Source organism: Sphaeramia orbicularis, chromosome 16 (genome assembly GCF_902148855.1).
Source record: "Sphaeramia orbicularis chromosome 16, fSphaOr1.1, whole genome shotgun sequence".
Classification (NCBI taxonomy): domain Eukaryota; kingdom Metazoa; phylum Chordata; class Actinopteri; order Kurtiformes; family Apogonidae; genus Sphaeramia; species Sphaeramia orbicularis.
In genome coordinates, this window is record NC_043972.1 from 4333512 (window position 1) to 4360355 (window position 26844).

Sequence of the window (26844 nt, forward strand, 5' to 3'; positions counted from 1 at the left end):
AGGAATGGTAATTCCCAAATTTGATTTAAAGTAAAAGAATGAGGATGTTTTTATATATGTTTGTATGTATGTATGTGTATGTGTGTATATGTATAGGTGTGTGTATGTATGTATATGTGTATGTGTATGTATGTGTATGCATATATGTGTATGTATATGTGTGTGTGTGTGTGTATATATATATATATATATATATATATATATATATATATTTTTTTTTTTTTTATTTATTTATTTATTTATTTATTTATTTATTTTTTGTCCTATATTTTCTATTTTTTGATTGTCATGATTAATTTAAAGATATTAAATTTGGAGGAGAGTGGAAAGAGATGGAAAAAACAAAAAACTCAGCCATTGTGTACCAGCTGTATGTGGAATTTATTTTGTAATGTTCAATAAAAAGATAATTTAAAAAAAAAAAAAGAAAGCAATACAGCAGATATCAGACAAACCCAATGTGAGTACAAAGTGTTTTTAAATGCACAGATAATGAAGATATTATAAGATTATAAAAGTGTATTGCAATCTTTTTACGACCAAATGTCCGTCTTGTTTTTCCAAAGACAAGCTGTTGAGTAATAATTCCTGTGTTTTATCAGTGTTCCAGCTGATTAGCCTACACACATTTTACAAGGCGCAGTGTGTCAAAGATAATGTACATTTGAGTTAATAAATAATGTCTGAGCAATGAACCTGACATTATAAAAGGAGAAGTTGTCTGCTGATATCAGACTACAGTAGTATTGGTCTTATAGGAAGTACTGTTAAGTGTCTTAAGGACAGAAAAGTATTAATATGACCTTATTACGTTGGGAATGAATATTATGAATCTCAGTTTTTATTCTTAAGTAAGGTTATTTTAGTGGGAGGCGTCAGATTTTTAGTGATTCGTTTAGTTTCCTCTGTTTTTATATAATAATCCTCAACTTTAATCTGAGCCTTTATGAACATCCTTATGATAAATTAAATATAGGAAAATATCTGATTTTTCATTTAAAAGTGCAAAATACAGAGGATGATATTATAATAAATGGTGATAAATCACTTAAGAAAGGTTAAATAGGGAGAAAAAATCATTTGGGAACTGCCATAAAAGTAGCACTGGGTCTTTATGGGTTAAAATACTATTACCGTCAAAGAGTAACAGGTGGCGTTCATACCTGTGGACATTCACAGATTTACAGGTGAATCTCAAAGGGCATTGTATGAGCTATGAAACAGCTTACTCTACCTTTAACAGGGTTCCCACAGGGTCTTAAAAACTCTTAAAAGTCCTGAATTTACTAATCTTCATTTAATACCTTAAAAAAGTCTTTAAAAGGTATTAAATTTGATATAGTGGGCTTTAAGTTATGTTGTCTTAAACTTGTTTGCTGTATTATGTTTAAATATGTCTGTAAAATGTCTAAACTAGAAAGAAAGCAACGTTAGTCGACTCAGTTCCATTTGTTCCAACCCCACAGTTTATATTGAAATTAGAAAACAGTTATCGCTAATTTTGCAGGCCCTGGTGAGAAATGAATCAAGACATTGGAGTAAATCAATCAATCAATCAATCAGTTAATCAGCCAATCAGATTTATTTGTAGAGCCCTTCACAACACTTTAAGTAACCAAAGTGCTTTCCAATAAAATCAAAGCATAATAAAAATCTAAGTATAAAACTGAACATAGGTGTGAATGTGGTGTGATTGGTCATTTTGTCCAGGGTGTACCCCGCCTTCACCCATAAGTAGCTGGGATAGGCTCCAGTGACCCCCATGAGCCTAGTGAGGATAAAGCAGGTTCAGAAGATGAATAAATGAAAGACAAAAATCAATAATAATCTATAATAAAAGCAATAATAAAAGATGCAATGGAAACAAATTCAAGTAATGTGTCACTGCATTACTGAATGTTGAAAGCCAGTTTGCATCGTGTAAGAAGGTCCTGACCAGAAAATGGCTGAAAAGAGACAAAACTACTATAAAGGACTGGATTAATGTAGTTTACTGTGTATATGTTATGGAGAGAATCACATTTGAGGGTCTGGTCTCGACTGGCTCGATATGTACATTGTCATGAGATAACTTTTGTTATGATTTGGTGCTATATAAATAAAATTTGATTGATTTAAACTGAGATGTAAAATTGATAACTTCGCTGAAAATTGGTTAAAATAGCTCACTTATGTTTCGACAGTAAGGCCTGATTTTGTATAATAACATTGCGCCCCTCCTCAAACTTTACCGTAAAGAAGAAAATTAATATGGTTCTATGAGTATACTGATGTACATGTGGACTAAATTCACCTCGAATGTTGGACTCTCCCCCTGCTGTTTGTTCTTTTATTGTATGTATTTGTGTTTTTCTCAAAAACAATAAAAAAAAAAAAAAAAAAAAAACTAGAAAAGCACTTGGAGACCGCAGACCAAGGCAGATCAGTCCCCCCCATCACCACCAAACTGTAATCATTCTTTCCTTGTGCCAGTATCAACATTTCCTGAAAATTTCATGAAAATCCGTCCATAGCTTTTTGAGTTATCTTGCTAAAGGCATCCATACACTGTGCAATTTTAGAGATGATTTCTCTCTGGTGCGACTCTTTCTGGGATGGGTCCAGATGTGCCTCTAATGGTGTGTGGTTCTTGGTGCAGTGGACATGGGCTAAGGAGAAGCCATTAACACCTCACAACCACCTCACGACCAGCAATCGTGTGTTCGCAAGGAAGACGGAGCTGTTTGAAATCCTGCTCGCTCCTTGTGAGGGTATGGCACTGTCAAAGCAGTGCCACGAGCCCATGGGCCTCAAATTCTCACACTGTGCATGCGCAAACACAGAAGCGTACAGTAGCATACAAGCTAACAGTAGCTGGCTATTGTCCTAGTGCAGTTTAGCTGTGGCAGCTTCCATCTAGTTCCCTTTGCTGTAGGACTGACAGCCCATACTGTCCACGTCTGGACAACCAACTCCTGCACCAAACACGTGGTCGTCTTTTCTTCTTTTTTGATTCCCTGCAGATAATGGCACATATTACCAAAGCAGCTCGTTGGTTTTTGTTTAGCACTACCATTTTGTGACTCACGGCAATACACAATCGTCTATACACTTATGGATTCCTTGGTATTTTAACATTGTATTTCCAGATACGACATTGGAACGTGTGGTGCATCCTCTGGTGTATGATCCTACAGTGTGGTGCATCCTCTGGTGTATGGTCCTACAGTGTGGTGCATCCTCTGGTGTATGGTCCTACAGTGTGGTGCATCCTCTGGTGTATGGTCCTACGGTGTGGTGCATCATCTGGTGTATGGTCCTACAGTGTGGTGCATCCTCTGGTGTATGGTCCTACAGTGTGGTGCATCCTCTGGTGTATGGTCCTACAGTGTGGTGCATCCTCTGGTGTATGGTCCTACAGTGTGGTGCATCGTCTGGTGTATGGTCCTACAGTGTGGTGCATCCTCTGGTGTATGGTCCTACAGTGTGGTGCATCCTCTGGTGTATGGTCCTACAGTGTGAGCAGTCAGGTCACATATGAGCATCGGTCCATACAGTCTGAGAACATGAATCGTGAGCCTGACTTTACAGTTGATTCGCACAGTTTAAGATGGAGCTGCATGCAATGATCGAAAGAATCGCACAGTGTATGGCTGCCTCAACAGACAAACAAACAAACAAACAAACAAACAAACAAACAAACAAACAGACCCTGATGAAAACATAACCTCTGCCATTACACTCGGCGGAGGTAAAAAAAAAACACCACTTTGAACTAGAAAAGCACAGACCTCTGCCAAGCCCCCCCCCCCTGCTGTTTGTTCTTTTATGGTATGTATTTGTATGTTTTTCTCAAAAACAATAAAAAGTAAAAAAAAAAAAATAGAAAAGCACTCGGAGACCGCAGACCAAGGCAGATCAGTCCCCCCCCATCACCACCAAAATGTAATCATTCTTTCCTTGTGTCAGTATCAACATTTCCTGAAAATTTCATCAAAATCCTTCCATAACTTTTTGAATTACCTTGCTAACAGACAAACAAACAAACAAACAAAGAGACAAACAAAGAGACAAACTTTGATGAAAACATAACCTCCTTGGTAATGAATAGGTTTTAAGCCTGGATTTAAAAAGGTCAAAGTCTGTGACTGTTCTCATGTCCGGGGGGCAGACAAAATACATTTTCCTAAATTGTACGAGTCACACATTTTTGCATTAAAAGGCATTAAGGGCATTAAAGTCTGTTCCAAGTAGTCTTAAAAAGGTCTTAAAAAGGTCTTAAATGTAACTTGTAGAAACCTGTAGGAACCTTGTTTAAAGCAGCTCTATCTTCCAGTGGACATGTGTATTCATATTCAAGCATAAACCTGATCCGTAGGTTTAGATCTGAAGGACCAGACAAATTGTTCTTAAACGTCCCCAGGGCAGTAAATCTCCAACCTCACCGAAATAGAAGCACACACTTATTTTCTAAACTCTGACTCCCTGGAGAGCGTAAAGGGAGTCTGTGCTTCCCTCGCTCTTTTCTACACAGTCTGAGACATTTAGAACGAGACAGTCACATTCCAGTGTTTGTCTGTATGTGTGTTTATTTCAGACTGAGACGGAGGCGGAGGTAGACGGAGGCCCGCATCCACTTTTGTTTCTATGTCTCAATTTGGGATCGTATGTGTGTATTTGTGTGTCTCCGCCCCGACAACAGCGGACAGAACGGTGGACAGAAACACTACCCTGCCCTGGCATTGTTGTTGTGGTCACTTATAGTACATTCTCTGTGTGCGTCTCTGAGCATTTTATTTACATATCCTGAATTAGCCTGCAGGGCGCGGCGGGGCCTGCATGTTCTGTCTGAAATGAGGGTTATGCAGGGTAATGGAGCGCAGCGAGGAGTCCAGACTGGGCCAGGCTGGAGGGTTGTGGTCTTTGAAGGGAGAAACAGCTGGTGAGGGGGTGAACGCTGGCGTGAAACGGCGCTGGTGTTCAGGCTGAAGAACTGAAGGAGAAGTTTAGGGACACTGAGTCTGTTTATATGACCATCAAAATCTGATAAATGGGAGAAATTTTGTGGCTGTTGATAATTTAGTTCACTCAGTGCTGCTTATGATGATGATGATGATGACGACGACGACGACGAAGATGATGATGATGATGATTATTATTATTACCTTCATACTTAGATTACTTGTATATCCTTGTTGTGACTACTATTACTATTATCACTTTATTATAACTACACATATATATATTGTGCATACTATAATAGTATATATTATAATATTATAACAATTAGATACTTATTATTATTATTATTACTTTGCCACTTATTTCTACTCGTACTGTTATTCTGTGATTAGTAGACTATATATACATATACATATTGTGCATATATTATAACATAATGAGCTACTTATCATTATTATTATTATTATTATTATTATTATTATTATTATTATTATTATTATTATTATTACCTACATACTAATATTACTTGTATATCGTTGTTATGATAACTATTACTATTATCATTTTATTATAACTATGCATATTAGATTAGATTAGATTAGATTAGATTAGATTAGATTAGGTTAGAATAGGTTAGGTTAGGTTAGGTTAGATTAGGATTAGATTCTCTTAGATTAGGTTAGATTAGATTAGGTTAGGTTAGATTAGGTTAGGTTAGATTAGATTACATCAGATTAGGTTAGATCAGATCAGATTAGATTAGATTAGATTAGATTAGATTGGACTTTATTGATCCCTTGGGCAGAGCCTTCAGAAAATTGAGGTTCCATAAGCAGCACAACACTGAGTTTACACACGAGACACCCCACAAGAAAAGAAGCAATACAAAAGCAATACAATCACATAATTTAAAAAAGCTGTAAAAACCAGTGGTGAAAAAAACACATTTTACATTGGAAATATTGAGCATACTATAATCTTATATAGTATAATATTATAACATAATAAGATACTTCTTCTTCTTCTTCTTCTTCTTCTTCTTCTTCTTCTTCTTATTATTATTATTATTATTATTATTATTATTATTATTATTATTTACTGCTTTGCCACTTGTTTCTACTTGTACTTTTATTCTGTGATTACCAAACTATATACATATTGTGTATATAGTATATTATAATATTATAGCCTAATGACCTACTTATTATTATTACCTACATACTTATATTACTTGTATATCATTGTTATAACTACTGTTACTATTATCATTTTTTATTATAACTATACATATACAAATTGTGCATACTATAATATTTCATTATAATATTGGAAAACATAGGTTCATAAAATGTGTTTTGCTGATTATATTTTACATGCATTTGGAACCAAACAAAAACATTTAAAAAGAATTTCACAAAAATCTTCACATTTGTGTGATTTTTTTTTGTAGTGTAGTTCTGACAGGGCAAACATTTAACTAATTAACAGCTCTTCATTTTTTCTATTTTGTCATGAATATCGTCATCTTCTGATACCCTAACAGCTTACTTTAGTAGTCACCACTGCTACTGATTTATATTATATTTTTTGCAACGTACCCAAAGTTCAATTGAGATTTTATGGAAACACAACTGGAACCTAATAAACTTGTGAGAAATCAGAGTTTAATGGTGAAAAAAAGCCACAAAATGCCTCAAAAGAGAATGAGGACAATAAAATGTGTAATATTTAAGATAAGATTTGACAGTTAAAAATCTTTATAGTTATTTCACTGCCTGTGACGACATTATCAGTTCCTTTTCGTGATACATTTTCAAGCTGACGGGGAGGCAGTGGAAGAGTCATCTAAAATTAATACAATATTATTTTTCTATTCATTTTTTCTTAGTCGTAGGAAGAACACAGCTAAGCTCGGCTGCATGGCGCAAATCTTATTATGACACAGGATATTTTCTCTCAGTAACGGATGTTCTGCTCGGTTGGGAAGCAGTGTCAAAAACATGGAATTCTTGGAATTTAAGCCCTTGTTATGCAGAAGGATGTTGCAACATATTGCTTTGCTTTAAACCCTAATTTTACAGACATTACAACCGGCAGTGCTGTCATCGTTTTTTGGGAAGTGAAGCCACATTTTGGATCGTTTCATGGATCTGACTAGTTGAAAGTTTCCATCAGCATCAGTGTTGCCAATGCAGTGATTCTCTTGTTAAATTTGGTGACTTTTATTAACTGTTTAGCAGCATATTGGGAATCAAGAGTCATGTAAAGAGAGTAAACAGTGTTTCTTAGTGATTTCTCATCACATGGACACAGTAGGTTATGATCAGGTTAACCCATAAAGACCCAGTGGGACTTTTGTGTCAGGTCCTAAATACATTTTTCTCTCTATTTAACCCTTTCATGCATCGATTATAAGAACCTTAGTTGAGATTTTTTTTTCCTATGTGTTTTTATTCCAGTTTAGGCATAAAAAAAAAACAATGCAATTGATTTTTTTTTTTTTTTTTTTTTTTTTATGAACTGGTTTGTCAAGGAGTTACAAAAACGTCCACTCAACTGGACACCATGCATTTAATTTTTGAAGCAAAGAAATATGTATTTAAAACCCATAATCAGAAAGTCATGTACTGTGTGAAAACTATTCATACATTCATTCATTCATTCATTCATTTTTTTGTTTATTTCGAGCATTTACAGAATACTGCAAATTCAAACAGCAAAATTACAGTAACGGTATGAATTGCAGTGGATGGGATGCATAAGTGTCCACTGTGTCGGCTGATATAGTAATAATAATAATAATAATAATAATAATAAGTTACATTTATAAAGCAATTTTCACTCAGCAGAATCTCAAAGTGCTACAGAGAGAAGATCTGGAACAAAAACAACAAAACCTATGAATATGCAACAGAACAGCTGAAGAATAACTGTCCACTGTAGTGACCACTATGCATGAAAGGGTTAACCTTTCCTAAATGATTTATCACCATTTTATTGTAATATTATCCTCTGCATTTTGCATTTTTTCATTGAAAATCATCTATTTTCCTATATTTAATTTTCTGAGCATGTACATGTTCATCAAAGCTCAGGTTAAAGTTGAGGGTTATTTTATCAAAAATAGAGAAAACTGAAGAAATGGTGACTTTTTCAGTAAAATATATCATTAACTGAACATAAACTCAGTGTCTCCATCCACTGTCATTGATCCAACGCCATGGGTTTTACTGGTGAATCAATGTTGATGATAATGGTGTTTCCATGGTAACTACGGAGCCTCTGAACGTCCAAATGGGTCATATCTGATGACCGTGAAAAGACAACAAACTGCATTTTACACCAATTATTTACATGGATTGATAGGATTAGTGGATCAACAGGTATTAAACATTGTAGATCAGAAGCTTTTGGTTGGCGGTGGATGTTTGGGTCTTAAACAAAGACATATATAATGTAAATGGATGTCATTCTGCTTTGTGTAGCATGAAATCCTCTTTTACTTTTGTTGTAAATACTTAAAAAGAATTCACATTAACATCCCTTCTATACTCAAGATTACAAATAACTATTTAAATCCAAATTACTTAAAAATATCACCAACAACATCCAAAAATAGGTATATTTATTTGATTTTGGATTTATTCAGGGGCAGTGCAAATTAATCAACAATACTATAAATGTTCCAGTGTAAAATAACCATGTGACCGTTTTTAAAACATTGTCTCTTGTCCAGATCTTAAATTAGCCTGTAAAACTATAAAACAATATTTAATGTTAGCACAGAGAAACCACACAGAACATAATTAAAAAGCAAGATGATATAAACATTTACTCAAAGACAGACACATGACAATGCAAGAAAAGAGAGTAATATGTTGTTTTATGGAGCTGAAATGAATAAGACATGAAGTAAGAAGAAGCAAATAATTGGCAGAAAATTATATTAACCCTTTCATGCATGGTGGTTGCCCCAGTGGACAGTTCTTCTCCAGCTGTTCTCTTGTATATTCATGGGTTTTGTTGTTTTAGTTCCATATCAGCCAACACAGTGGACACTTATGCATCATCCCATACACTGACATTCAGACCATTACAGTAACTTTCCTGTTCTTTTATCTAAATCAATTGCTAATTGTTATTAGACTGTAATTTACATAGGTTTTATTTTTTTTTTGGTTGGTTTTTTTTTTTTTTTTTTGCATATTATCTGAGTGAATAATAACTAGTATTATAGTATGTTAAAATGTGAGAAAACATCAGATTAGCAGCATTAACCTCCTGAGACCCAGGAAAGTGAAAATTTTTAGCTTTTTTCCATTAAACAGTTGTCTTGATTGGAAACTGCATAATGCAACAGGGTTTTGTTTGTTTGTTTGTTTGTTTGTTTGTTTGTTTGTTTGTTTGTTTGTTTGTTTGTTTGTTTGTTTGTTTTTTCAAATACGTTTTATTTATTTTTAATTTATTTTTTTATGGAATGTCCTTTGTAATGGACAGCGTTTTTTAAGTGAAACTGTCACACTTCTGTCCCCTACAGAGAACAAAAATGCATTGCTGGGTCTCAGGAGGATAAAAATGTTTTTATTTCATAGTTTTCACACAGTATGTCAGTAAATGTATGTTCCTTTACTTCAAAATTAAACACATGGTATTCAGCTGAGTGAACATTTTTGTAGTGCCGTGAAAAATAGGTTCATAATTTTTTTTTTTTTTAAATCACATTTTTTTATGTCTAAAGAGGAATAAAAACACTCAGTTTCTCATGATTCATGCATGAAAGGGTTAAACGTTGACATATGCAGTTCATACAGGCTGATTACATGACAGAACTGAACATAGAGAACACAGAAAACACATGAAAGCAGAAAAAGACCAAGCATGTAATGAACAGATATGATGATGTATCTGTTTGCTTTTTAACCAAGTATGTGCAAGAAATAACAGGAGTCAAAATATTGTGTATTTATATGTGAGGCCATAATTAATGTCATCTTTTCAAAGCAGCCTTCAGCTACACTAGCATGAGTTTGACATTATTTTGTAACACACACCTGTCAGAACATCGCGCCAGCATCGATAAAAGAACCTGATAAGCTTGGAGGACTGTGATTGTGATGGAGCTGACAGTTTGGAAGTCAGATGAAGTCAGCTGGAGGATCAGTACAGTGCATTTTTTTAACGGAGCTGCAGCCAGAAGGCAGTTAGCGTAGCATAGCGTAGCTTAGCGTCAATCGCAACCAGTTTAAAGTGTGACAACATAATTATCAGCCGATGATAACAGGTGTCAAAGCATCATGACAGCGCTGTCGAAAAAAAAAGGGCACGGTCACACCAACAGGAAAAGGACGATATGAGAAGAGTCAAGATAAACACACAGACGGCTTATCAGGTTTAGGATCACATATTAAAAAAATAAACTGGATTCAATCTGGTTTAACAATACAAATCAACTCACTTCTGCTTTTTTTTTTTATAATAAGAAGCAGTACTGGTTATTTTCAGGCCCGGGCATGAACAGATCTGGATTCCTCACTCGCAGCAAAGGCGTTCCCTCCTCATTTTAGTCTTTCAAAATATCACTGGCGGTCCTGACATTTAACTTTCACAGCTCCCTAATGTGTTGGCCGCAAACCTGCCGCAGGAATTTTACCCACATCTGTCTTATGAGATCAGTGGGTGCTTTGAGCGAGAACTGAGTCTTGTGGCTCTTTAGGGTTAATTATTTAAACGTCTTATGATCAGGCTCTTGTTTTACCCCGTCTGACAGTCTAACGTCTATTGGAAGCAGAACACAGGGCTTTGTTTTTCAGAGATAGCGAATCCCAGACAGTGTATCCAGCCACAGAGGTTTGTGCTAACCTCCAGGCCACAAAGGTTTCAGACAGATAATCTGAAAAGGAAACTGTCGTAAACTGTTTTCCGCCCCTTAGATTGGATATACCAGGGCTTTAACCATGGGCCCCAGACAGACGACAAGGGGAAAGTGAGACTGAGGCTCTGGTTGCGTTCTCTTGTGAAATCTGCTCAGACCAAATTGTTCTCATGTCTCCTAAAAGTAGAGCTGGAAGCAGACCGCACCTCTTATACAGCCTGCAATGGTATTCCCTACATGTGTGCACCTCTATAATACACCAGAAATGACTTAACCCTTTCATGCATGAATTATCAGAACCTTAGTTGAGTTTTTTTTCCTGAGTTTTTTTATTCCTCTTTAGGCATGAAAAAAACAACGCGTTTGAAATTTTTTTATGAACCTATTTTTCATGGAGTTATAAAAATGTCCACTCAGCTGGACACCAATTTTTGAAGCAAAAAAACGTATATTTAAAACCCATCATCAGAAAGGGATAAAATGTGTGAAAACTATGAAATAAAAACATTTTTCATGCAGCTAATCTGGTGTTTTCTCACATTTTAACATACTCTAATGCAGGGGTGTCAAACTCATTTTAGTTCAGGGGCCACATTCAGCCCAGTTTGACCTCCAGTGGGCCGGGCCAGTAAAATAATAATTTGAAAACAGTTAAATTACACTGAACAAAAATATAAATGCACGACTTTTGTTTTTGCTCCCATTTTTCATGAGCTGAACTCAAAGATCTAAAACTTTTTCTGTGTACACACAAGGTTTATTTCTCTCAAATATTGTTCACAAATCTGTCTAAATTTGTGTTAGTGAACACTTCTTCTTTGCTGAGATAATCCATCCACCTCACAGGTGTGGCATATCAAGATGCTGATTAGACAGCATGATTTTTGCACAGGTGTGCCTTAGGCTGGCCACAATAAAAGGCCACTCCAAAATGTGCAGTTTTATCACACAGCACAATACCACAGATGTCACAAGTTTTGAGGGAATGCACTGGTCATGCTGACTTCAGGAATCTCCACCAGAGCTTTTGCCTGTGAATTGAATGTTCATTTCTCTACCATAAGCCATCTCCAAAGCTGTTTCAGAGAATTCATGAAGAAGACTGTGCGAGGAAAATGGTGGTCACACCAAATACTGACTGGTTTTCTGACCCCCCTGGACCACCCAATACAGTAAAAGTGCACATTTTAGAGTGGCCTTTTATTGTGGCCAGCCTAAGTCAAACCTGTGCAATAATCCTGCTGTCTAATCAGCATCTGGATCTGCCACACCTGTGAGGTGGATGGATTATCTCAGCAAAGGACAAAGGAGAAGTGCTCACTAACACAGATTTAGACAAATTTATGAACAATATTTGAGAGAAATAGGCCTTTTGTGTACATAGAAAAAGTTTTAGATCTTTGCGTTCAGCTCATGAAAAATGGGAGCAAAAACAAAAGTGGTGCGTTTATATTTTTGTTCAGTGTATATTCTGATCAGGTTTACATCTACAAAGTTTGCTTAAAAATCTGAATAACATGAACAACTTGAATTGTCTCAAGAAAAACAAGTGTAATTTTAACAATATTCTGCCTCAGTTTATCAGTTTATCATTTACACGTGTGCGTTACAATCGCACAAAACATTTAGTAACAGGCAGAATATTGGTCAAATTGCATTTGCTTTTCTTAAGACATTTCTGTTTTTTCAGATTATTCACATATTTTGTGCAAGTATAGTTTGGTAATATAAACATTTTCATGTAGTTTTCCTTTTTTACACCAAAAAAACAAAGGGAAAATTTGGGGTTGTCATTATTTATAGGTTATAATGATAATATTTTACTGGTTCTGACGCAGTTGAAATCTAATTGGACTGTATGTGTCTGTATGTGGAACCTGAATTAAAATGATTTTGACACCACTAATTGTTAATATCTTCAGTGTAATTTTTGCATTTCACAAATTCATCCTGCAGGCCTGATTTGGCCCCTGGGCCGCATGTTTGACACCTGTGCTCTAATATTAGTTATTACTAACTTCATGCAGACAATATGCAAAAAAAAAAACTTTTTTGATTAAGAAAACTGTTGATTACAGTCTAATAACAATTAGCAATTGATTTAACACATTACTGCAGATCAAGTTGATAAACCTGATCTGCAGTAATGTGTTAACTCAAATCAAAAGTTACAGTAATGGTATGAATTACAGTGTATTATGGGATGATGCATAAGCGTCCACTGTGTCGGCTGATACGGAGCTAAAACAAGAAAACTCTTGAATATATAAGAGAAGAGCTGGAGAAGAACTGTCCACTGGAGTGACCAGTATGCATGAAAGGGTTAAAGGAGCTATATGTAGTATTTCTACTTTAAAATATTTATAAAAGAGATGTGAAGTTTTGCCAAAGATGGAAATGTATTGGATTGTAGAGATAGGAAGCAGATTTATGGGGATTAATGTGACCACTAGCAAGGTTATAATAGTTTTGGATTTTTCATTATAGTTTAATTTTATTTAGTTTTGACTTTTTTTTTTCTCTAATTCAGTTAATTTTAATTAGTTTTTAGAGCAGGTTTGCTAGTTTTTATTAGTTTTCGTCATTTTCTAAATGCTTAGTTTTAGTTTAGTTTTAGTTTTGTCGTCTCTTTTCTCTTCTTCTCTGTCGTCGTATTCATATAAATCTCAGACAGGACTCTGCTGCTTTCTCCCAACTTTAGTCTCCATGTTTCCAGGTAAAGTGGGGACCAGAAGACGACTGGAAACCACAAGTGACGAGAAGTGATGAACCATTAAATATCATATGGTGCCAGCAGCTAAAATTGCTTGAGGGAAATAAATCAATTTCACATCAATCCGACGTTGACAAAGATGAAAACAAAGGGAATTTTATTCATAATTTGTCCTAACCTTGACCACTAGAGGGAGTAATGAGTCACTCAGTCACTAAAAAAAATCAACTATTAGAGTCAAAAACAATGACTTGGTGATAAAAACGAGCAGCACTGTATTTGTTTTCTCCATTGGACACAGCTCTGAATGAAAAGAATGGAGTTTGAGGCAGAAATGGTAGTGTTTCTTCAACACGACTGAGTTTGATTATGAGGCTTATGAAGGTATAAAGTTATTATGGGATGTTGTTTTTGTTGCTAAGTTGCTGTTTGTTGATCCCTGGTTCAGACTGAACTGTGACAGTTCTGACTTTGTGTGTTGGATTCCAAACAGATCTTTGGTTCAGCTACTGACAACACCAACTGTACAGAGAACAGAGATGATTTTTGGTTTTACTGTGGTTAAAAACAGAAGCTAAGCTAACAGAGCTGTAATGTAAACTATCAGCTGATGCAGCAGGTGAATATTATAACAACACAGTGTTATTTTGAGCGACTGTCAAAATGAACATCAATGTGTTTCAGTTTGAAGAAGAAAAACTGATGATACCATAAAACAGATGTGTGGAAACAGTTATCTTTATACTTTATATGTTCAGACAGCAGGCCTTAATGCACAATGTAGAATTTTTGGTGAAATATGATTTTTTTGTGTGCTCGTTCATATTGCACATTAAATGCGACTTTTATCAGTTTGGAGTATGAACTGAATGCGACCCTGAAGTGACCCGCATGCACAAAAGAGGTCCTGATGTAATACATGACCATGCTGGTACGCACTGTGTTTATGGGAGTAGGTATGGTTTTCCTGGGATGCAGAATTGTGACGTTTGTTGCATTTCAATGACATAAAGACAGCAGATAAATGCGACCTGGCTGTTCAGACTGAAGTCGCATTGCAAAATATCAGATACATATCAGATTTAGAACCACATATGAAAGTGGCCCGGGTCGGATTTGAAAAAAATTGGATTTGTGCTGTTCAGACTGTCTTTAGCAGATCGGATTCAGGTCACATATGGGCAAAAAAATCAGATTTGGGCCACATTTGCTTGCAGTCTGAATGTAGCCGTAGTGCAGTGTTTTTCAACCTTGGGGTCGGGACCCCACGTGGGGTCGCCTGGAATTCAAATGGGGTCGCCTGAAATTTCTAGTGATCGATAAAAATAAAAACTTAATTAAAAAATATGGTGAGCTGACAGAGACAATCCTAATGCATAAAAGACATGACAAACTGTGAGGCTGAAACTGCAGCACTGTGGTTCTGTTTATCTGTCAAATGTTCATTGTGGTCAGTTTCAGATGCTGCAGCTCTTTCATAATTCATAGTTTCAGTTCTTGTTTGTTCAGTATTAATTGTCAGCCTTGTAAATACAATCTCGACTGACTGTACATATGCTGACCAAAGAAGCTAAAGTTCTCCCTTTGTGCAGTAATCTACACCTGGATTTACTGCCTCCGTCCATAATAACATACATTATATAGACCACAGGTGTCATACATGCGTCCCGGGGGCCAAAACCGGCCCACCAAAGGTTCCAATCCGGCCCGTGGGATGAATAAGCAAATTGCAAGTTAGGGCATCAAACTCAAAAATAATATCATAATAACCTATAAATAATGACAACACCAATTTTCAGATGCTGCAGCTCTTTCATAATTCATAGTTTCAGTTCTTGTTTGTTCAGTATTAATTGTCAGCCTTGTAAATATAATCTCAACTGACTGTGCATATCCTGACCAAAGAAAATAAAAGTCTCCCTTTGTGCAGCAATCTACGCCTGGCTTTTCTGTCTCCGTCAATAATAATATACATTATATAGACTAAATGTCGAGTAAAATTAACGTTTATGTGCGACATAGTATAGCAAATTATTACATGATCAAAAACAAAATAATTTTAGCAAAATAAAGTCTCAGTTTTAAATGTCTGGGGTTGCCAGAAATTTGTGATGTTAAAATGAGGTCACGAACCAAACAAGGTTGGGAACCACTGCTGTAGTGTGTTCTGAAACCAGACTGCCCTCTGCTGGTGAGAGGTTGAAAAATCAATACAACAGACAATCACTTCAATGACTTATGGGTAGATGTGTAAAATTGACATTATCAACATTAGCGCATGAAATACGGTGTTTGTCACTGACTCACACCTCTTGTATTCCCATTTTAAAGCCGTACATTTCAGATCAGTCTCGTTTTCAGCTCCGTCCAGTCCAGGAGTATGTGTAGTATTTATTCCAGCTCTGTGGAGCTCAGCAGGAGATCCCAACAGCAGAAGGCTGAGGACAATACCTGGCATAAATAAGCTCTGGGGTAATACTGGCCCGGGCCCCGCTAGGCTGTGGTTTAAAATATTAAAAACGGGGGAAGTTCCACATGTCAAAAACAGGAAGTGTGGACCTGTAGAGTCAGCTCCTCTGCACACAGTCCCAATCCCAGCCCTTCTACTTCCTGTCCGAGGTTCCGCTTTGCTCCAACCTTCCCACTTCCTGTGTTTGAGTAGTACCCACCAGCAGAGACCACAGAGAAGTGTTGGACATGAAACCACTGCAGCTCTGAGACCTCATATGAAGAACAACTGACAGGATGAAATGAAACGACCGCAAAGCCCCATTGTGGGCTTTAACTCATAGAATATGTGTACCTGCACATGTCAGATGAGTTTTAGTTTCACCTAATTAAAGTTATATAAGGAAAAATATGCTCTCAGTCGACTTTTTCTCATCCATATAAGAGGGAGGGCCATAAAATGTGTTTTTCTGAACATATTTTACATGTATTTGGAGCCAAACGACAAAATTTAAGAAGAATTTAACAAAAATTGTCAGATTTGCTTTACTTTTCTTAACTTTTAATGAGTATAACAGGTAATAGAAACATTACACTGCAGCTTTCTGAGATCTGAATATCAAGAACAATTGATAGGATGAAAAGAAATGACCTCAATGACCCATTATCGGCTTTAACTCATAGTATCTGTACCTGCAGACGTCAGATGAGTTTTAGTTTCACCTAATTAAAGTTATATAAGGAAAAATATGCTCTCAGTAGACTTTTTCTCATCTATATAAGAGGGAGGGTCATAAAATGTGTTTTTCTGAACATATTTTACATGTATTTGGAGCCAAACGACAAAATTTAAGAAGAATTTCATTACACTACAGTTCTCTGAGATCTGAATATCAATAACAATTGACAGGATGAAATGAAAAAAAGCCCCATTGTCGGCTTTAACTCATAGTATCTGTACCTGCACATGTCAGATGAGTTTTAGTTTCACCTAATTAAAGTTGTATAATGAAAAATATGCTCTCAGTAGACTTCATAGTTGTATGGTTTTCTTAACTGCTGTTGGATCTACAGTTACTGTAGGAGCTTTATTTACATAATAAATGTAGATTTGTAGATGTTTTTTTTTTTCATCCACATAAGATGGAGGGTCATAAAATGTGTTTTTATGAACATATTTTAAGTGCATTTGAAGCCAAACATCAAAATTTAAGAAGAAGAATTTCACAAAAATCTTCACATTTGCTTCATTTTTGTTAAGTTTTAATGAGTATAACAGGAAATAGAAACATTACACTGCAGCTTTCTGAGATCTGAATATTAAGAACAATTCAAGGAATGGGAAAAATATGCTCTCAGTAGATTTCATAGTTGTATGTTTTTCATAACTGCTGTTGGATCCACAGTCACTGGAGATGCTTAATTTACTCAATAAATGTAGATTTGTAAATGTTTTTTCTCATATATATTGTAAATTTGAAGATGGTGGGTGATAAAATGTGTTTTTCTGAACATATTTTACATGTATTTGGAGCCAAACTACAAAATTATTGGAAGAATTTTTTTATTTTATTTTTTTTAAATTGTCACATTTGCTTTACTTTTCTTAACTTTTAATGAGTATAACAGGAAATAGAAACATTACATTGCAGCTTCCTGAGATCTGAATGTCAAGACCAACTGACAGGATGAAATGAAACGACCTCAAAGCCCCATTATCGGCTTTAACTCATAGTGTCTGTACCTGCAGACGTCAGATGAGTTTTAGTTTCACCTCATTAATGGTGTAGTATTCATAACTGCTGTTGGATCCACAGTCACTGCAGGAGCTTTATTTGCACATTAAATGTAGATTTGTAGTTGTTTTTTCTCATATATATATATTCTGATTTTCAGGATGAAGGGTCATAAAATGTGTTTTTCTGAACATATTTTACATGTAGTTGGAACCAAACAACAAAATTAAGAAGAATTTAACAAAAAATGTCCCATTTGCTTTACTTTTCTTAACTTTTAATGAGTATAACAGGGAATAGAAACATTACATTGCAGCTTCCTGAGATCTGAATATCAAGAACAATTCAAGGAATGAGAAAAATATGCTAAGTATACTTCATAGTTGTATGGTTTTCTTAACTGCTGTTTGATCCACAGTCACTGTAGGAGCTTTATTTACATAATAAATGTAGATTTGTAGATGTTTTTTTCTCATATATATTGTAAATTTGAAGATGGTGGGTGATAAAATGGGTTTTTCTAAACATATTTTACATGTATTTGGAGCCAAACTACAAAATTTGGGAGAATTTTGCAAAAATCATCATATTTGCTTTACTTTTATTAACTTTTAATGAGTATAACAGGACACAGAACCATTGCACTGTAGCTTTTTGAGATCTGAATATCAAGACCAACTGACAGGATGAAATGAAACGACCTCAAAGCCCCATTATCTGCTTTAACTCATAGTGTCTGTACCTGCAGATGTCAGATGAGTTTTAGTTTCACCTCATTAATGTTGTAGTATTCATAACTGCTGTTGGATCCACAGTCACTGCAAGAGCTTTATTTGCACAATACATGTAGATTTGTAGATGTTTTTTCTCATATATATTGTAAATTTGAAGATGGTGGGTGATAAAATGGGTTTTTCTGAACATATTTTACATGTATTTGGAGCCAAACTACAAAATTTTGGAAGAATTTTGCAAAAATCATCACATTTGCTTTACTTTTAACTTTTAATGAGTATAACAGGAAATAGAAACATTACATTGCAGCTTCCTGAGATCTGAATATCAAGACCAACTGACAGGATGAAATGAAACGACCTCAAAGCCCCATTATCTGCTTTAACTCATAGTGTCTGTACCTGCAGACGTCAGATGAGTTTCAGTTTCGCCTAATTAATGTTGTAGTATTCATAACTGCTGTTGGATCCACAGTCACTGCAGGAGCTTTATTTGCACATTAAATGTAGATTTGTAGGGGGGGGGGGGGGGGGGGGGGGGTTGTCATGAATATTGTGATTTTGAAAATGGATGGTCATAAAATGTGTTTTTCTGAACATATTTTACATGCATTTGGAACCAAAAAGCGAAATTTAAAAACAATTTCACAAAAATCTCCACATTTTGCGTGACTTTTAATGAATATAGCAGGACATAGAAACATCTTCCAAAAATAATTCTGACATGGCAAACATTTAACTAATTAATATCGCTTCATTTCTGCTACTCTGACATAAATATCACCATCCACTGATACCACAACAGCTTATGTTATTCACTACTACTACTGATTTGCATTTTATTTTTTGCTGTGTATCCAAAGTTTAATTGAGATTTTATGGAAACACAACTGTAGTCTGATGAACATGTGGAAAATCAGAGTTTTGAAGGATGGGGTCATGTCTTAACTGTGGAAAAAAGGCACTAAATACCTCAGAATAAAATGAGGAGCGTAAAATGCACAATGTTTGAGGTAAGATTTGACAGTTTGATTTCCCTGAGGGTTAACAAAGAAGCGAGTTAAAAATCTTTTTTCAGTTTTTTTTTTCCAAGTTGCAGGTGTGCGGCGGCTTAAACCAGATGTTTTCTCGCACCTGCATCATAATATTATCATTTCTGCACGGATGATAAAAACCCACACAAATAACTCTCCCAAACCACAAGGCAACAACGTCAAGAATAACAGATACTTAGAAGTGATCATTTGAGCTGCATAGTTACTTGTTGATGCCTTGCTCATAAGTTTAATGGCCAGTAAATGCAAAAATACAAGTGTCGGAACCAGGAAATAGACAGCCCCAGGAAATTATACGTAAGGTGTTTGATGAAATAAAACTGTACCAACAATAAATGATAAACTGAGTGAATGACATGGACCTAAATACAAGTGTCTGATCAGAGTGAACATGGATCGCAAGTTTAATTCACTTCACAGACTTTTTGGGTGTGTTTACACAGATGTAATACTCCCGAAAATACCACATAAGTGAATAATACCTCAGTCATTAGTGTAAGGGGGAAGTGAATGCTGCTAAAATATAAGAGAAAATAAAGATATCTACAGTTTGGTGCCTCTTTTGTTTGTTAAATGTTTGCACCTCATCACTTTCTGGCCCAGACGTTGCAAAGACAAGTGTCTCATTTTGCAGCAACTGTGAGATCCTTCTCTTCTTCTCAGGCTGGAGACAGACTGCAGCTGTTGTGAGTTCAGTTTCATGAGGTCTGGACCCAATCCCGGAACTTTGTTTTTCATTTTTCATGGTTTCAACGTTATGTTCTTGCTCTCCTCGCTAATTTTTCACCAGCAAATACAAAAAAAAAAAATTGTGTGGAGATTAAGAGTTTGACGCTGAGTACAGTTTGAGGTTCAGACTAATTACTGGTGAGCAGAAACATTTGTTGTTTTTAGAAACAATCATCGATCATGTGCCAGAGCTGGTTTTTTCCCCTCCTATGAAGACATCATAAAATATATTTTATTTCCTCTGGTCAGCAGTATTGGTGCCAACATGCTAAGCTGATAGCTTTGGTGAAAATATGTGCCTGGTGGTTTGGGGCAGAATGACCTCATACCAGGATGCTTTTACACTTTCTACTGGCGTTAACATGACAGACCACCTGTTTCACTATGTCTTCCTCTGTTGCCTTTGCTAAAAATGTTAATACAGTGTGAAACCACTGAGGTGGTGTTTGTTCTGTCACTGTGCCACAGATCTGGTTGATGTAAAACTATAGGTCTTTGTAAATGTCACAGACAGAAATAAATACTACAAACAGGTAGTGATTTGTGAAGTGCGTCTCATGCATCAGTTGTGTTTGTGTTTGTGTTCCAGAGGTGAAAGACTACGAGCCTGCATACGGATCCAAAGTACGAGAGCACCCCTGTGTGGAGAGCATGAAGGACAACGTTCTCAGAGACCGAGGAAGACCTGAAATCCCCGACAGCTGGCTCAGGCATCAGGTGAGAAGGACGTTTTTAACCTTCATAAACCTACACCAGACAGCACCATAAAGGACTCAATAAAACACAGCACGTACACAGCATTAAAGCAGACTGAGATGATGCTTCTCTACATGAATAGGTGGATTTTTTCTCCTACTTTAGTCACTTATTGAAAATGAATGTCCATTAGAGTCTGAAATACAGTTCAGTCACACATTTTCCAGAAGTTTCTTTCATTTCTGCAAAAATAAAAAATCCTTTCATCAGCATGAGGGTACAATGTGCGTAGTGATTAGTCAAAATTATAAACATATTCAACATCATTTTCTAAGTCGGATAATTTTTTTATTTGGGGTGGGAGGAGATCTAACTTTTCAAAATGCTAGATGATCTTTATTGTCTAAAAATGTACGACTTTTACCTGTGCTGCATCCACAAAAACCCAAATTCTAAGACTTTCAACATAAAGGACGATATAAGCAAACAACATGAAACATGGCGACTGTTTTGCCTCATATGAGGAATTTGCTGGGTTTTGGATTAATATAAATCAGCCACTGGGACGACACTCAGAGTGCAGAATTCAGATCATTTGATTGGCTCTGTGAAATAGACAAACTGATGTTTCGTGCCACAGTACTGTAGCCGTATTTTAAATATATTTTAAATAAATATTTAAATAAATATTTTAAATAAATTGCCAATATAGATAGATAGATAGATAGATAGATAGATAGATAGATAGATAGATAGATAGATAGATAGATATCATAAGGTATATTTAATTTACTCAGAAAAGACACCAACATTAAAAACATCATACATACAAAAGGTACATGAAGTGCACGCTTAAAAAAACTGTCTTTAAATGTAATTTTGTGTGTATATACATACAGTATACAGGGTGGGGAAGCAAAATTTACAATGAACATTTAGTTGTTTTTTCTCAGCAGGCACTACGTCCATTCTTTTGAACCCAAACATATACTGATGTCATAATCATACCTAACACTATTATCCATACCTTTTCACAAACTTTTGTCCATATGAGTAATCAGGAAAGCAAACGTCAAAGAGTGTGTGATTTGCTGAATGCACTCGTCACACCAAAGGAGATTTCAAAAATAGTTGGAGTGTCCATAAAGACTGTTTATAATGGAAAGAAGAGAATGACTATGAGCAAAACTATTACCAGAAAGTCTGGAAGATACTATTAAAGAAGAATGGGAGAAGTTGTCGCCCCAATATTTGAGGAACACTTGCGCAAGTTTCAGGAAGCGTGTGAAGGCAGTTATTGAGAAAGAAGGAGGACACATAGAATAAAAACATTTTCTATTATGTACATTTTCTTGTGGCAAATAAATTCTCATGACTTTCAATAAACTAATTGGTCATACACTGTCTTTCAATCCCTGCCTCAAAATATTGTACATTTTGCTTCCCCACCCTGTAGATAGATAGATAGATAGATAGATAGATAGATAGATAGATAGATAGATAGATAGATAGATAGATAGATAGATAGATAGATAGATAGATAGATAGATAGATAGATAGATAGATAGATATCATAAGGTATATTTAATTTACTCAGAAAAGACACCAACATTAAAAACATCATACATACAAAAGGTACATGAAGTGCACGCTTAAAAAAACTATCTTTAAATGTAATTTTGTGTGTATATACGTACAGTATATGTATACCATATATAAATATGCATATGTTGTCATAACCCAGCTCTAGTCCATGACAAAAAGAGGGGAGAAGTACACAGTGCTAACTTAATGCAAAAATATTTATTAAAGCATAACGCAAAATAACCAAAATATACAATAAATATGAGGTGTGTAAGTCAGTAGTATCAGTGGTGTGCATGTGGATGTGTGGATAGTGTAAGTGTAAGGTTGTGTGGCTGAAAGAAACAAAAGGTAAATCAAACAAAAGGTGCTGATAGGCAGGAGAGAGAGGAGAACACGCGCCACACTGGATCTGGCACTTTTATGGTCCTTAGGAACACCAGGCCCAGGTGCTCCCAATCACTGTAATGCCTCAGCTGATCACCTCAAGAGAGAACACAGAATGACATCACCGCCAAGCACACTCTCAGACACCTAAGCAGGGGCCGTCACAATGTATACACCTATGAATGTACACACTTATAAATAAACTGTCAAGCTGCCATCATTCTATTTATTTATTTTGTTTTGTTCAGGAACAAACTCCGAAAAGATACAGAACTATAGAAAGATAGACCAACATAAATAAATAAATACTTACATACATGCATATAATTAAAATATATCATAAATGTTGTGTCATAGTGAGCTTCTACAGGTACAGAATATTCTAATTTATTCCCAAATGACGGGATTGAAATAATCCTGTATTAACCGACACCATCTGTTCTACATCATGTGACAATGACGCCGATTTATTTTGGACCGTCCCTTGTGTTTCGTTTTGTGTATTTCTAGATGACAAATGACTCGCTATTTTAATCTTAAATGCATAAAAATGGTGCATGCATGTTTTTGTGTTAATACTCATGAATCTTTCTTTTCATCTCAACACTGGGTTATTGTCCTTGCAAATATGATACGTTATTATTATTATTATTATTATTATTATTATTATTATTATTATTATTATTATCATGGGAACAAAGATCCCCTGATATATGGAGCTCCTCTATCAGAGTATGAAGCAACACAAGACATTAGTGGTTAGGGAACTGGGTTTATTTTTTGCACAGTTTAGAAATCCTATTCAGTGAGAACACAAACAAATAGAGAATATAACACAGTTACATAGAAACTGTAAGCAGGAAAATATGTAAATAATAACAATAAAAATATCAATACAGAACTAATAACTGCCAGTATATGATGATGTGTATGTGTATGTAAGTAAAAATAGTGAATAAATAAATAATACATGAGGGAAAACAGTTGGAATACAGTAATTAAACGTATCTTTTAAATCTCTTTTGTGACATTTTATAGGAGATAGATTAATTAGACGTTAAAAACATGTGTCTCCATCCACTGTCATTGATCCAACTCCATGGGTTTTACTGGTGAATCAGTGTTGTAGAACATGACGGTGTTTCCATGGTAACTATGGAGCCTCTGATCATCCAAATGGGTCATATCTGATGACCATGAAAAGATGAATAACTGTATTTTACACTAATTATTTTCATATATTGATAGGATTAGTGGTTCCCAGGTTATTACACATGTCAGACCAGTGGATGCATCTGGTTTCCAGCTGCTGTTCAGGTCTTTAAAGGCAAGGCAAGTTTATTTATATAGCACATTTCAGCAACAAGGCAATTCAAGGTGCTTCACACAGGACATTGAAATACAACAACAAGGGAAAAAGAAACACATTTGAAACATTATAAAAGAAACATGTAAAAGGTGATTAAAAACAACGAGTAAGAAAACAGCACATAAAATCCAAAAATATAAAAGCACACATATTAAAGTCAGAGTTGCAGTGCAGAGTTTGGAAGGAGAATATAAAATGTAAAAAGTCAAAAGCCTTTTAGTCAGCGGCAGCAGTGAACAGATGAGTCTAGAACCTGGATTTAAAAGAACTCAGACTCTCAGATCTCAGACCTGATGTTTTCTGGTAGTTTGCTCCAGATCTACGGAGCATAGAAACTGAACGCTGATTCTCCAGGTTTAGTTCTGACTTTTGGAACCCAGAGCAGACCTGCACCAGACCACCTGAGTGGACTGGATGGTTCAGACTGGACTAGAAGGTCTCTGATGGATTTTGGGCCTAAACTATTCAGTGCTTTATATGTTAGCAAGAGAATTTTAACCCTTTCATGCATGAATTGTGAGAACTTGAGTCAAGATTTATTTTTTGAGTGTTTTTATTCCTCCTTAGCCATGAAAAAAACAATGTGATCGAGTCTTTTTTTTTTCTGTGGAGTTACAAAAATATCCATGCATTTAATTTTTGAAGTAAAGAAACGTGTTTAAAACCCAATATCAGAAAGTGATATGAAAACAATGAAATAAAAACATGTTTAATGCTGCTAATCTGATGTCTTCTCACATTTTAACATATTCTAATGCTAGTAATTACTCACTTCATGGAGATAATATGCAAAAAAAAAAAAACTTTTTGTCTAACAAATAACAATTGATTTACTCTCAAACATGTTAGTGCAGATCAGGTTTATCTAGAACTGCACAGTTACAGTAATGTTCTGAATGTCAGTGTATGGGATGGTGCATAAGTGTCCACTGTGTTGGCTGATATGGAACTAAAACATCAAAACCCATGAATATACAAGAGAACAGCTGGAGAAGAACTGTCCACTGGAGTGACCTATGCATGAAAGGGTTAAAGGTTAAAAAAGCTGCGTATCCTCATGTGTCTTTCGTCTCTGGTCCGTCCACAGGGCGTGGCAGTGATCTGTGCCACTATCAAGGAATGCTGGGACCACGACCCCGAGGCCCGACTCACCGCTCACTGCGTGGCCGAGCGAATCTCAGATATTGAAGATGAGATGGAGAAACTGTCCAGTCGCAGCTCGTCCGCGGAGAAGATTCCAGAAGAGCTGAAGATCCCGATAGAGGTGCAGATCCCAGAGGAGGTGAAAATCACAGAACTGCAGGACATCATAGCCGTGGACTGTTCCGTTAGCGACGAGAAGTGAGAGGAAACCCAACGCCCTCACATCCAGGGGGGGATCTTTCACCAAAGGCACTTATTGACTCTGATGGGATGGAAGACGGTGACGCTGAGCTGAGCTCCGCCCTCCCTCCCTCCCTCCCGCCCCTTTGAGCCGGGTCACAGTCAGACTGACAGTGTCATATGTATCTGTAGCCCAGCATGAGGCCAGCTTTAAGACATACTCCGGGTGATGCTTCTGGACTTCACGTCCTCTTAAATCTAAGTCCTTTATCAGCTGAAACGCTCCAGAGCCACAAAGCCAAAGTTAACTGGAAGCTTCCAAAGAAGTGCTGAGTGTGGAGACGGTGTTTGAAGAGTCCGACTGGCTTCCGTCTGAGCTAAATAAACAGGGCAATAACTATTAAACCAAAGACATTTGATGTGCACTTTACCATGTGATATGTATGCTTTACAGATGTGTTAATTTATATGTGCTTGTGCTCGAAAATGTAGACGTTAGGGGAGAGTTTTGTGTAAAAGTGCCTTCGTTTGCTTAACTTTGAGCCAGAATGTCATCAGCGTATCGCCTTAACACTAAAGATGGCCTCCATCCTCACCAGCAGGAATCCAAAGGAATGTGTGTGGATGATGATGATGATGAAGATGTGTGTGCATGGGTGTGTGTTGGTTGTTGTGTACGTGTGTGTGTGCGTGCGTGCGTGCGTGTGTGTGTGTGTGTGCATGCTTGTGTGGGTTTTTACACAGCTACTTGTTTGCCAGACAAACAAGCACAATGTACATAGAGACAAAAACTGTACAGAAGAGACAAATCAGCCAAAAAGGGAATGTAATCCCACTACTTATCTTATGAATGCAGATATTAAAAGCTTCATAGAGACATATTTTTGAATAATGTTGTATGTTTTGTGTCTGTATCAGGAACTGAGGAGTGTGCCAAAGATATTTTGCCTTACATACAATATGTGTCATATGTAAAATATTGTGAATCTTTTATGAATTAAAGATATTTCTGTATACCAAGATTCCCTTTTTTTCTCATTTTGTATCAGCTTAAAGCTCTACCTACCGATGTGGCATTTCTCACAGCACTTAGTAAAAGTTTGAACATGAACAACCCGCCTCCCTCCAAAGCCCCGCCCCCTTCCCTCTGCCTGAGCTCTGAGGCTCCTCCTCCTCTCTCCTGATGCGCGATGGAAACGGAGGAGGAAGCAGAGGCGGAGGTCCGGTCCGTTTTGGTGTGTCCGCGGACCCCTCCCT

General features: G+C 36.2%; 1 protein-coding gene across 1 annotated transcript in view; it reads left to right on the top strand.

Moving 5' to 3' along the window:
- Positions 1 to 26609, top strand: part of LOC115436337 (TGF-beta receptor type-2-like) — an 89494-nt gene extending 62885 nt beyond the window's left edge. The window contains exons 9-10 of the mRNA XM_030159184.1: positions 20818 to 20945; positions 25352 to 26609. Of these exons, the coding sequence (XP_030015044.1) occupies positions 20818 to 20945; positions 25352 to 25609 (386 nt within the window). The 3' untranslated portion in view covers positions 25610 to 26609. The remainder of the gene's footprint in view (positions 1 to 20817; positions 20946 to 25351) is intronic.
- Positions 26610 to 26844: the final 235 nt, after the last annotated feature.